The 13,901-nt window shown below is 39.4% G+C and overlaps 1 protein-coding gene across 2 annotated transcripts in view; it reads right to left on the reverse strand.

Moving 5' to 3' along the window:
- gucy2f.L (guanylate cyclase 2F, retinal L homeolog) overlaps positions 1 to 13,885 on the reverse strand; it is a 42,164-nt gene extending 28,279 nt beyond the window's left edge. The window contains exons 1-4 of one of the 2 annotated variants that reach the window (XM_041572735.1): positions 13,349 to 13,885; positions 6,223 to 7,014; positions 2,364 to 2,665; positions 800 to 1,154 (exon numbers count right to left, since the gene is read on the reverse strand). In XM_041572735.1, coding sequence (XP_041428669.1) covers positions 800 to 1,154; positions 2,364 to 2,665; positions 6,223 to 6,970 — 1,405 coding nt within the window. In that variant the 5' untranslated portion in view covers positions 6,971 to 7,014; positions 13,349 to 13,885. The remainder of the gene's footprint in view (positions 1 to 799; positions 1,155 to 2,363; positions 2,666 to 6,222; positions 7,015 to 13,348) is intronic. The other variant, XM_041572736.1, reaches the window with a different exon arrangement.
- Between the last annotated feature and the right edge of the window lie 16 nt (positions 13,886 to 13,901).

Genomic DNA, 13,901 nt, shown 5'->3' on the forward strand with positions numbered 1-13,901 from the left:
CTTTGTTTTATAACTTTTCGGCATACAGGATGTGATGTCACTGACATAAAATTGAGGAAGATGTAGCTTAATCTTTTCTGTTTGCCAAAGGGGAAAATGGAAAACACAACACATAATGGAAAATTCGCACTTAAGTGAATTTGCGCAGAAACGATCATTCGCCTGGGTGAAAAAATGTGCCTGGCGAATGGCGCAAAACTTCATTAGTGATATACTATTTCACTAGTGAATTGTCGTTTATGCCTGTTAGTGAGATTTCTGGCGAATTTTCACTAGCGTCGGCCACTGACTTCACCCTTTAGTAAATCTGCCCCAATGTGATGATTCCTTTATGTTGGTCAGAGGCAGGCATAACGTACAGGGCTCCATTGCGGCTCTGCATGCTGCACCATGTGCCTCACAGAGTTGGACTAGCCCACTGGGATAATGGGAAAATCCTGGTGTGTCTGACCACCCTGGGTCTTTGCACAGAGGTCGGCTTGGGTGTATTGGGCAGGTCAAATGTCATGGCAGGGGAGGTGTGAGTGGCATCTGTTGGCTGTGGGGGGCCCTGCAGCTCAGGTCCTCTAGTGTACCCTTGGGGTCCAGTCTGACACTGGTGCCTCATGTTCATTAGTAGGAACAGTTGGTGCATGAAGCTAGGTGCAAGAAAACCTACAGTAGGTGCTACCCCTTTGTGTATGACTCTTCAACACAAGCTCACCTACAAAGCTTGTCTTCTCCCAAACACGAAGAAACCAGGAATGTGACTTTTCCCGTAACTGCTAACTTGACGCATTTAGTACAGAACTGAACTCACCTCCTGTGCAGATTTTTCCATTAGAAAACCAGCAATAGGAGTCTGTCTTTGGTGAGACCCCGTTTGGAAAGTGAATTGGCCTCCCCATATAACGGACCATGTCAGTTTCCATGTCCACAACGTAGGTGCGATGAAGCTCATATGTCTTGATGTCGGCATCCAGGATAACATAGTCTGTGAAGCCATTGCCGCTCATATCTGTTTTAATCCATTGGTTAAATCCATTAAACTGCATGTTTTTCGAATGCTTTACCAAGCTTGTGCCAGACACCCACGTCCCCTGCCTTCTGCTGCTGTTCATGGCATGAGCAGTGAAATATATTGCATTGTATATGGTTCCAAACAATGGTGACACCTGAGCAAAAGAAAATAATCAACAATACTTTGCTATGCTATGTTGCTATTTAAATGCACATGGTATTATATAGTATATATATATATATATATATATATATATCTATATATATATCTATATATATATATATATATATATATATATATATATATATATATATATATATATATATATATATATATATATATATATATATATATATAGAGGTATGGGATCTGTTATCCAGAAACCTATTATCCAGAAAACTCTGAATTACAGGAAGGCTGTCTCCAATAGAGTCCATTTCAATAAAATAATTTCAATTTGTAAAAAGTATGTCTTTTTTCTCTGTAATAATAAAACATTACCTTATACATAGTCCTGACTAAGATATAATTAATTCTTATAGGAGGCAAAACAATCATATTGGGTTTAATTAATTAAGATGATACCTTAGTAGACTTAGGGGCAGATGCATCAAGGGTTGAATTTGGAAGTAATGGGAGTTTTTTTGAACTTCCATAACTTCGAAATTCAAAACTGAAATTTATTTAAAAAAACGTGTTTTTTTTGGGCTGTATTCGATCATTCGAATCGAAGTAAGATCGAATTCGATCAAATTCAGTTGGAAGTATTTCTAAAAAAAAACTTTGATTTTTCAAAGTCCACCAATTGAATCCATGTAGGTTCTAGGATGTCCCCCATAAGCTAAAACAGCAATTCTGCAAGTTTTAGATGACGAATGGTCGAAGTCGAAGTTTTAAAGAGACATTACATGATATATTTCAATATTTGAATTTTCTAATTTTTTTTTCAAATTCAAATTGAATTTGGACTATTCCATAGTCGAAGCACACAAAAATAGCTAGAAATTCGAATTGTTTTACTTCGAATTTTCACTTTGACCCTTGATAAATCTGCCACTTAAAGTATGGAGATCCAAATTACAGAAAGATCCATTATCTAAAAAACCCAGGCCCTGAGCATTCTGGATAACAGGTCCCATACTTGTACTAAACATATCTCTCATATATTTGTATTAATTAAGAGATTTAATTCTGTGATGGGTGGTACTTCAGCCAATGAAAGGGGAACTATCCAAGTGTACTCTACCTATACAAGAAATATAGACTGAAGGCTTCATGTAACAATACTTAAGAGAACCCACACATGTAAGTTAGGAAACTAACTTTCCCCAAGGAGAGGCAAGGGTGGACTGTTCTACTTTACCTGACTTGGTTCTATATTTGTATCCATCTCCCCACTCTCCTGTGCTTCTTGGAATGCTTCATAGAAGGTTTTGCCTTCAGATTCCACTGTGATTGTGAGTACAGAATCGTAGGCATCCCTGAGCTTGGGGCTGTTCTTCAGCATCTCATATGTGGCCTTGCGATATGGCAAACTATAGTAGAGTGTGTCATAAGGAACAAAGACATAAGTGCCATCTGTCATTTTCAAGTCATGGGCCACTTCCAATAGCTGCTGTTGTGCCTGTCCCCCAATTAGGACAGAATGCATGCACATAATGATCACTGTAATACAAAGCCAGGAAAATAAATACTCATTTGCAAACCACACTATAGTAACCATCTAAAATATGCTGTCAATCCGTAGATAAAGAAAATACAAAGTGCTTGGTTAATTGTTCCGCTCTCAAGGATCAAGATTTGCAAATAACCTCTGCACTCTGCTCTTGTAATTGAGTGTGGCCTGTTTTAGACATCAGGTAGGAATGTCTCAAAGAAGAAAGACAGGGCTAGCTCTTGAGCCCCTTAGTCCCTAAGGGCTCATATACAACACAGAAGAGAGGGTGCAAAGTGCAAAAAAAATGGGTGCAATACCAATTTTTGCACTTGCATCAAGAAAGCCTTGCCTACTGAATTACTGTATGTCTCTGCTCTCTCGCACCACATTTTTATCCAGTACGAGGTGCAGAGCGCAGCCATTTACCTGGGCAGAAGTGCTCCATGCATGAGTTTAAAGGGATGTGCTCTTGAATTTCCCAGGTCATAGCAAATGCCCCATTGTGTGTAATTGTGGCACAATATGGTTCAGAATAACCAGGGATGGCAGCAATAGCGCATTCCACTGCATTCATAGATTTCCACTACTTCTTAAGGAAAAAGGCATTGCACTCAAATGGAGAGTAGGTGCTTTAATGTTTGCACCTCTATAATAAAGGGGGTTAATCTGACTGTGGAATATGCTGCCTTATTTTATTTAAATTCCTGAAGTCTTTTACAACTGTGGGATACGTAAGAAAGCATTGCCGCGCAAATTAACAATATTTTGGGCTCCTTCATAGTGCTTTGTTTTATTGAGAGCACAAATCTACCAAGGTAAGTGATTATGTGCTAAAGTATGCAGATTATTCTAAGAAATGCTGCAGATAAGTAGATTATAGAAGGGATTCTGAGCCAGAGTGTCAAGACACCCAAATGTTTCTCAGTTCTTGTTCAAGTGCTTACATGATTGAATAACAAGTAGCTGGAATAATGACAGAAAATGGATGACAAATTTCTATCTCGGCTGAAAAGCAAAGTCTTTTAAAACAAATTTGAACTAGTGTTAGCATAAGGGGAAATGAGTTAGATATTCTTCAGTACTGAATGCCTAAATCAGTTTAATTTAGAAGTTCAGTGCTTTTGGGAAATGCAGTGTATAGAAACCAACTCCTGGATACCTAATGAAAATTATAACCTTTATAATTATCTTATCAGATTTCTATGCTTTGGGCTTAAACTCACTCAGGTTCCATTTTCTGATTGCCAAAGTTAAATACCCAGAGAATTGGGGAACGTGGGTTCACAGTAGCACAATACCCTGGTGAACAATTCAATGAAATCTCTTGTGGGAGTCCTGTAAGAATAGTGGTGCTTCTTTTGTGTTAAACTGGATATCTATGATGAATGGGACTCTGGACTACAATCCAAGATTTTGATAAAGCCTTAGTCACAAACACTAACTACTATGGCCATCAGCAGAATTGGCAACAGAATATTATTTTGGAACTGAGAAATTGATTGTCGTAGAAGCTACTGTGTGGTATTGCCAGAATAGCTAGTGGTCCAGGTAAATGTAATTGAACCAGAGTTTTGTAGGTTCAGGTCCCACTTGCTTCCTCCCTGCATGGTTGGTGAACCCCAACAAAACATCACAATATTGAGGGGACGGTTAACTGATAGGCCCACTGGGATTCTGGGTATTTATGGCAAGTACAGTCTGTGTGGGTATGAATCAAAGATATCATTTAAACAAAGTGTTATGTTTTATAAATCAAAGCTTATTTGTGACATTTTAGGTAGAGCCAGAGCAGATCTTGAGATGACTGATTAGCTAGATCTTTAGATCAGGGCACTGACCCCTAAAACTGCTTTTTTTAATAACTACTCAGTATAGGTATGGGATCCATTATTTGGAAACTCGTTATCCAGAAAGTTACGAAAAGGCACTCTCCCATAGACTCCATTTTATCCAAATAATCCAAATTTTATTTCATGTTTACATGGTTTTCTAAGTAGACTTAAGGTATGAAGATCCAAATTATGGAAAGATCTGTTGTCTGGAAAACCCCAGGTTCCAAGCATTCTGGATAACGGGTCCCATATGTGTATAAGCACCCCACAACCTTAGAATTGCTGTTGAGCCAGCCATACTGAATCTAATTATGCTGGGTTTATTTTGACTAATCTCTCCAACTCAGCTATAGCAGTAAGCAACTTGCATAAGATTTTTAGCTGAAGACCCCACTGCTTCTCAGTGTCACCAACCATAGTTACATCCCTCTAGTAATGTAAAATTGTGATCATATTAATAATCAATAATCAATAATGAATGTAATCATAGCTCTATTCCTACAAGGAAGTCCATGCTAATGCTAACCCCAATTCCTATGTAATTGCCTAGGCACTAACTCAGATCTCCTCACATTTTAGTTATTAGTGCCTATATTAATGATACTGTAGTAGCTGGAAATGTGCAATCTAAAGGGGCTCTTATTATTTGTCTGTTTGTTTTGGCTGGTAACCATGAATTTTCAAGACTAAACACAGTTTAAAGGCATACTGTCATGGAAAAAAAGATTTTTTCAAAATGAATCAGTTAATAGTGCTGCTCCAGCAGAATTCTGCACTGAAATCCATTTCGCAAAAGAGCAAACAGATTTTTTTATATTCAATTTTAAAATCTGACATGGGGCTAGACATTTTGTCAATTTCCCAGCTGCCCCCAGTCATGTGACTTGTGCCTGCACTTTAGGAGAGAAATGCTTTTCTGGCAGGCTGCTGTTTTTCCTTCTCAATGTAACTGAATGTGTCTCAGTGGGACATGGGTTTTTACTATTAAGTGTTGTTCTTAGATCTACCAGGCAGCTGTTATCTTGTGTTAGGGAGCTGCTATCTGGTTACCTTCCCATTGTTCTTTTGTTTGGCTGCTGGGGGGGAAAAGGGAGGGGGTGATATCACTCTTAACTTGCAGTACAGCAGTAAAGAGTGATTGAAGTTTATCAGAGCACAAGTCACATGACTTGGGGCAGCTGGGAAATTGACAATATGTCTAGCCCCATGTCAGATTTCAAAATTGAATATAAAAAAATCTGTTTGCTCTTTTGAGAAACGGATTTCAGTGCAGAATTCTGCTGGGGCAGCACTATTAACTGATTCATTTTGAAAAAAAAAACAATGTTCCCATGACAGTATCCCTTTAAGGTATCTATAGAGGCAATCGACATATCTATACAGGTTTTACTGCTGGCTGTTTTGGTTGGCATTTGCATGACCATTTCCCCAGTAATACCAGGACATGCCACATTAGCCACCTGAAAACCTTTGCTTGTTTTTTTTTCATCAAAGGATTATCCGAGAGGAAGCATAAGGCATGGGGAAAGGAAGATTATGGGATAAAGAAAGAAGACATAACTAAGACAAGCATAATCTAAAATAAAAAGCCAGTAACACATTCATGGAGGCTAAGCAAAAATTATGAAAGAAGACTTAAGAAGAAGAAAATATTATTGGTGTTTAAATCATGACCATTGTCTTGACATATTTACTTTGAAAAAAATGGGTGAACATGAAACAGGCAAACTTACTGCGTATGTTTCCAATTTTTCGGACCTTCTCCAAAGCTTGCTCGGTGCTCCTAGCGTCATCTCCCATGGAAACAACGATTCCCACTGGCAAACCATTACTCTGGAGGGCATTGGCTACCTTCCTGCCAGTGTCCCTCCAGATATCTTCATTAGATGAAATGACCCCAACATGTGCCCACTGGAAATAATTCATTACATTAAAAAGAACTCTGGTGGGGGAAGGAAGAGTTCTAGCAAAGGTTGGGTAACTCTTAACATTGTCCAGCTCATAGTTGATGCAAGCCCAGGAAAACACGGCCTTGTTCCAGTTCTTTCCTAGCAGTGTGGCAGCATCACAATATCCAGGATTGGAAGGGCCAATGAAACCTGAAGCAACTCCAGAGTATGTGAGGAAGGTTGAAAGGGCCTTGGAAGTTTGGCAATCTTCTTCAAGTATCACATAATTAAAGGAGATTCCAAGATCTAGGGACGCATCCTTGTTGATACGTTCAATAGCTAACTTGGCAGCAACATTTGGAAGTGCTTTCGAAAACAAGGGGTCACAAGACCAAGGTCCAACAACTCCCACTTTGTATGGAATGCAGTTCACCAATTGTGGAAAGCAGAGGATGGCCAGAAGTGACCCAAGAAGGATTATTTTAGATGGAAAAGTTGAAAATGGCAGGTAGTCACTTTCGGTCCATTTTGGATAGCTTGTGCATAATCCAAAGCTATAAAAAGGCCAGTGCTCCTTTGGCATTGCACTCATGCAGGTAACAGAGCAGCTGATAAAGATGGACCTCAAGCTTCAGTCTACAGAGGTGTAAAGGTAGTCAAGACATATTAAAATAATTCTTAGTTAAAAAACATTATCTTGGAAGCAATACTTCTATGATTAAATTGCTTTCACTGTTAGCCTCAAATTGCAAACTGCAAAACACCTACAAACACCCGCAAAGAACTTCATATTCAGCCACATTCGTTCTCATTCACTCAGCTTGATAAAGGGTTGCATGGCCTGAAACATGGCTGTGCAATAATGCCATTTTAATTAGAATAATTTTATGGTACTGTTCCAGTTTGCTCCATAATTACCTTGCAAACAGGCAGAATTTGGGAGCCAGATTAATAGATCTCTTTCTGGTTGCCAGGCTCAGTAAGTATTACAACCAGAATGTTGGCAACCATGTTTGCGTCCTTTTTGACCAATTACAGACGTCAATGACTTCCTCACAAAGTTGGTGCCCAAATAGTAGTGTATATAATAAAATTTTGCAATCGCAAAGCACGCAATTTGCAATTAAATATTTAACAAAACTCCAGAGCAGGTATTAACTCTAACCTTTGCTTAGTGATATAATATTTGCCGCTCTAAACAATCGCAAAAACGCCATTTTAAACATAGCTTGCAATTTTTAATTATATTCCTCCTTAAGGCCATTTAAAAAATGCTTAGAATAGGTCCATCTGCAATATACTGAAAGTTTATTTAAAGGTGAACTTCCCGTTAGTCAAATAAAATTAATGTATTGGAGGTTTAAACTGTATTAAATATGCTTCTTTAACCTTCTTGCTATCCATGTTCCAACTATTTGCTGCTTCTAGGGGTAAGCACAGCAGCAGTCTATAGCTCTTAATGACTTGATTAACAGATAATATAGGCATGATAGTTCTGAAAAGAAGATATTTCCATTTAAAGGAGTGTCTAGCATCATCTGTCATCTGCTGTAGGCTGGACATTGCTGATTTGTAATCCTCCTGTATTCATTGTACTTTGGCCAGAGCAAATAAGAAAAAATGCTAATGCTATTTCTCTTAAACTGGGTCACACAACCTGTATGTTTTGGTTTGCATAACTTAGGCTTTATCGATGACCCTGTGGCTACCACTGAATTAGGAATCGAAGTAATATATTACTTGCAGAATATTAAATTCTCTCTCTAAACCAGATAGTGGGACTAATCTTCCTCCAGGGTGTGTTTTACCCAAGAAAAAGCAATTGAAGTGCTGTGTGTTACGTGCTTTGTTGTTTGATAAAACGCTGCATTTGATCTTTGAAGACAGTGGTGCTAAATTGCACCAATGCAGTTGCCCATGACAACCAACCAGCAATTTGTTTTGATCTATGTTAAAAAATAAAAGCAAAGATCTGATTGGTTGACATACGTAATCAAAACTACATTTTATTAGTGTCCCTGCTTTTGCCAGATACAGTACTCTGGTAACCCTGGACTATGGCTGATATGTGCATTGTTTTCAACCTCCGTATAAGTCATTAATGATTCATGGGGAGGGTGCAAAATGTGACAAACTGTTGCAAAGATGTATGTTAAGCACCCAGAAGCTCAGATCTTTGCACTCCACAATGGAACAAAGGACCATACCAAGGAATACAGTGCTCACTTTTAACAACACTGTATTCATGATGGGCATAATGTAAGCAGCACCAAGACACTGTTTATACTACCCTGCATACCTGAATAATTAGGGAGGGCCGATCAGCACATGATGCTGCTGGGATCTGAATGTTTCTCCTCCTCTATGGCAGGGGTCAGAGCCGGGCCAAAAGGTATAACCCTGCCACCATCTGCACCCTCCCTCTTGCCCCACCAAAAACCCCATCCCCAATTTTTCAATGGTAAGTGGCATTAAAACAGTTCACATGCCTCTAGGCTGGGTATGGGCAGGGCCGGTCTTAGGCCTATTAGACCAATTGGGCCCAATAGGGCCCCGCTCCTCTGGGGGCCCCGGACCAGGGGGGAGCGGGGACAAGAATTCCTCTTTCCTTCCTATTTCTTCCTTTTTCGCTCTATCTTACCCTGTGTTCCCCTATTTCTTCCTTTTTCTCTCTATCTTACCTCATGTGCCCCTATTTCTTCCTTTTTCTCTCTATCTAACCCCTTGTGCCCTATTTCTTCCCTTTTCTCTCTCTCTCTTACCCCGTATGCTCTTATTTCTTCCTTTTTATCTCTCTCTCTTCCCCCGTGTTCCCTGATTTCTTCCTTTCTCTCTCTCCCTTACCCTGTATGCTCCTATTTCCTCTTCCTTTCTCTCACTTACCCTGTGTGCCCTTATTTCCCCTCTCTCTCTCTCTCACTCTTGCCCTGTGTGCCCTTATTTTCTCCTTCTTTCTCCTGTCCCTGTATGCCCCTATTTGCTCCCTCTTTCCTGTTCTTTTGGGTCCTATTTGCTCTCAATCTTTCGTGCACCATGTGCTCCTGTTTCCTCCCTCTCTCTCTTCCCCTGTGTACCCCTATATCCTATTTTTCCCTATTTTCTTATATACTTGGTGTGTCAGTAGTCAGCAACACCTTGTCTGGGGGCCCTGCCAAAATGATCCCAATCGGGCCTAGGGTTGCCACCTTTTCTGGAAAAAAAATACTGGCCTTCCTCTATATTTTATCATTTTTCCCTATTAATAACATTGGGATCAACCATAATTTTTACCGGACAGGTAGCAACCCTAATTGGGCCCCACATTTGATAGGACCAGCCCTGGGTATCGGATGTCTAAAATACAGTTGAGGGCCAATCAGATTCAGCATTCAGTATTATCTAGAAAACTGGGCACATTCTGGATGCGTATGAACAGAGTGAGCATGCTCTATATCCTCAACTGACTAGTCTCCCCCTTTAATTACAAGGCCAGTTTAGACGATTACATAAACATATCAGCTATATTGTTAAGATGTCGTTTTTAAAATGTTGGTTTCTTAAAAAAAAAAAACGTAACCAGAGACATGGAAATGAGGACTGTATCTTAAATTATGCTGACATTTTCCTATTAGCATCTAAATAAAAAGGTTTGTAGAATTCTTGTCGTTAGAGTTTAGATTATGCTTTCCATGTAATTTCAGATGTGCTATCCCTACTAGCTACACTCAGTATTACTGTCATGCTTCCATGGCTAGAAATGGCCAAGAATTCAGTGGCCCATAGGCGTGTGCTCCATGATTCAACCATTTCTGCTACTCTTGTGCATCTGCGCCAAATACCACAGTTGCACTGTATTTATTTAAGTCAAGATTAGTCCATTAAAATGTAAATTTCCTTTAGCGAGCAAACATAAAATCTCAGGCTGAAACTATAGCTATAGACTCTAATGCAAAAAATATAGAATTTCATTCATACAGTGTCTTTAATCTACTAATCATTATATCAGTGCTCATCACATGATTGAGCTCTGCTTTTATATATTATAACAGAGGGCTCTTGGGCTGCAATGAATTTGTAATCTAATCTATGGAACATGATCATTGCCCACCAGGATCCTGAGATGTATGTGATAAAGAAATTTCTTCTTGCAGGTATTTCAGTGATATATATATATATATATATATATATATATACACACACACATACATACACACACTTTCCGTTATTAATACCTTTATTGCAAATTACAATCAGGCAACATTTTGCTCTATGTGCAGGGTCCAATGTGGAAAAAAGCAGGAATTTCAAGGATACTTGTAGTGCTTTTTTTAGTATTTGGATTTTCTTTACAAGGGGCACACAAGCATGGCATATTCTTCCCAGAATACTTTGCCTCTTTCTATTTTTGCTTCCCATCCACCTCAAATCTGGCTCCCGTGAACCATTGGTTCTAATCATGGTTAATCCGATTGCCTGTTCTCTTGGTAGAAGATAATACTGAAGCAACAAAAGAATCTGTTATTTTTAGGACACTGATATTTATAATTAGCACTATAGAGGGCCCTCGCGTACAGAGAGGGCTGCAGTTAGATAGAATGTACAAGGACAAGTTGTAAGCACTTTACAGTTATAAATGGGAGTTAAAATGGCTTTGCTTTTTCCTGTTTCTCTGTTCCGATATTAAACAATACAGGACAATTCCTACCATGTTTGAAGTGCATACAATTATATTCAGCACTATAAGCTCAAGGACAGCTCCTGATTCATGCGCTCTCAGCATTCAGATCCCATGGATACTGGGCCCCAGCAAGATGTTCTGGGGAAGCTGATCCTTATGGTGTCAGACAGTGTTCATAAGCTGTATTAGTTGCTTAATGCTGTCAATAGCCTTAAGCCTTCAAGAGACTTTGAAATGATATTCTAAAACCCTGTTATACCAGGGCAGTTAACAAAGAAAGCTGCAGTCTGGTTTATTGTTTGCAAAAAGCTTCTTTATCTACCTATGTATTTTTATAGTATAGGTATGAGCAGGCATTCTCTATTAACAGAAGTGTAACAAAAAATAATGAATGTTTTGCCTTCTGAGTACCTGAGTTACTAAAAAAGATGCTCGGCATGAATGCCGGTTACGTGAACAGGTGCTAACTACCATAAATACCTATAGCTATTCCCTGCCTCTAGTAACTGTTCATAGATAAAGAATGAGAAACCTCTTGTGACTCAGGAAGAAGTTAGAGGGGTTGCTCAGGAATGCCTGTACTTTTTGAAGAACAAGAATACTTGTCTTTAGTGAATATTGCTTCTCTGCATACTGTCATTTCTAGGTATCAGGGGCAGCTCAGTTGTTCTGCTTTGCTTATCTCTTCTTATATCACACCAAGAACAGCTTCTCTAGTGGTCAAAAATAGATTGTTCTTTGGTAGTATCTATTTGTGAAGAATTTGATCCGTTTTTTTATCAAAAAACAGAACACTTGGGACAGCTTGCAATGCTTTTCATCAATTAAGGAGCAAAGGACACAAAGAACTACAACAGCCCATGCATATGTTTGTTATAAATCCTTGTCTTAATCAATCATATATATCTAACCCACACCCAGGGGTGTAACTACAGAGGAAGGAGACCATGCAGGTGCAGGGGGGGGGGGCTGGAGTGTAGGGGGCCCAGTAAGGCCCTAATGTACATTATGAACAATTTCAATATATCTAGGTATTATAGGTCAACTAAAGGTGGCCATACACGGAGAGATCCGCTCGTTTGGCAATGTGGATCTCTCCCCGATATGCCCACCCTAGGGTGCAACGATCGGATCCTAACGATGGCTAACGGGTGGTCGGATTACGGGACCGTATCAACGAACAGATGCGGCCGCGATCCGACGAGATTTTTAGTCCCGTTCCGATCGACAGCTGGCCATCTTTCGGCTAGATATCGATTGGGGAAGCCTGTTGGAGGGCCCTATACAAGGGCCAATAAGCTTTTATCGGCCTGTGTATGGCCACCTTTACAGATGGTTTGGGATCCAAAAATGAATTTGCTGTGGGGCCCAGTAACATCTAGTTACTCTACTGCCCACACATATTATTAGGAAGCAGGGAGTTGAGAATCAAGACATTTTGCAGGAATCTTTCAGGGGTAGGCCAGGGACAGAAAAAAATATCCTTAGCACAAATATACAAGTAATACTTTGTATACTGCCATCTTGTGTAATTAATGAAAGATAGATTTCTTAGTACTACCACTGGCAGAATGTAACTGATCTATGTACCACCAAAGGGTACATAGATCAGTTACATAGATGTATTCCCGTAAATCCTATCCTGTAACATATTCAGTCCCTATATGCATTACTTCTTTTATTACATGCTGGTACAGTCGTGCACAATGTTCCCACCCTACAAAGCCGAGGTGCTGGACATACACATACTGGATCACTTCATTACCTTTCATTCAGACTGCCTAATATCACTTATGCGGATCAAATTAAATCAAGGGTGCAATCGATATTTACAAATTACAGATGTAGAAAATCAAGGCCCCGATAATTAATGTGAAAGCAAATCTTGGCAGGAAAATCTATTTGTTTAAGGCTTCCATAATTTGACAAAAATAAATGCCCGTCGGCAGACTAAATCAGTCTGTATTCATTGTTCTGTAATGAGGAAGGGAGGATGATTTATCCTTTGCAAGGAGACAATGTATGCTTCATGTTTCATAGCAGCAAAATGAAGTGTGTTGACAGTTTTCTTATAATAAAACAAGAGATACTACCTGTTCTGCAGTAATAAAACAATATACACTCAGTGTTGTGATCCAGTGAATTACCTTTACTCAGTGAGTGCTTTATAAGCACGTTGCAAGATTAATATTCTATTTCTTTAAATCCTTACAGATGGTGATTAACCCACTGGATGCACAGGAAAGGCTGAGGGATTTGGATTTTATTGATGGGTTACCTATACGGGGCATTTAATAACACTGATGCACTCACCCTTGTAGGTGCAGAATCTCTGTCTCTTGGCAGACTTTGCAAGATTTCACTTCAATCATTCCAGTCTGTGAACATCAATCTCAATAACTGCAAGAGGCCCAGTCCCCATGATATTAGCAGCAGTAATGCTTCCAGTTGGTGGCATAGAATGGCCTTTTACATTTTCTGCAAGCGCTCCCCTGACTCTCTCACGTTCAACTGGAAGAAGTTGGTGCACATAACTGAGACGTGTCATAAACCTCCCAAATCACTGTTCTGCATGTCGACCAAAGGACCAGATTAAGATTAACTGTACAATGACGCTAATCCTTTAAACTGATCTAGCCAATTAGGACTCACTAACGACCTATATATGACCTGCAGTTGGATCAGCTTCACTGCTCTCGCTATTAAATATAGTGTTCTTCACTGTTCTCACTATTAAATAAGGTGCTGCTTGAGTTTCCCAAATGCTGCTTATAATGATTGCAATGCCTAAATCTAATTTGCTAATAGGGCAAAGCCTACCTTTAGATCTAAATCATTCTCAAGCACTGTGTAATAAATAAGAGCT

The sequence above is a fragment of the Xenopus laevis genome, chromosome 8L, assembly GCF_017654675.1.
Source record: "Xenopus laevis strain J_2021 chromosome 8L, Xenopus_laevis_v10.1, whole genome shotgun sequence".
NCBI lineage: Eukaryota > Metazoa > Chordata > Amphibia > Anura > Pipidae > Xenopus > Xenopus laevis.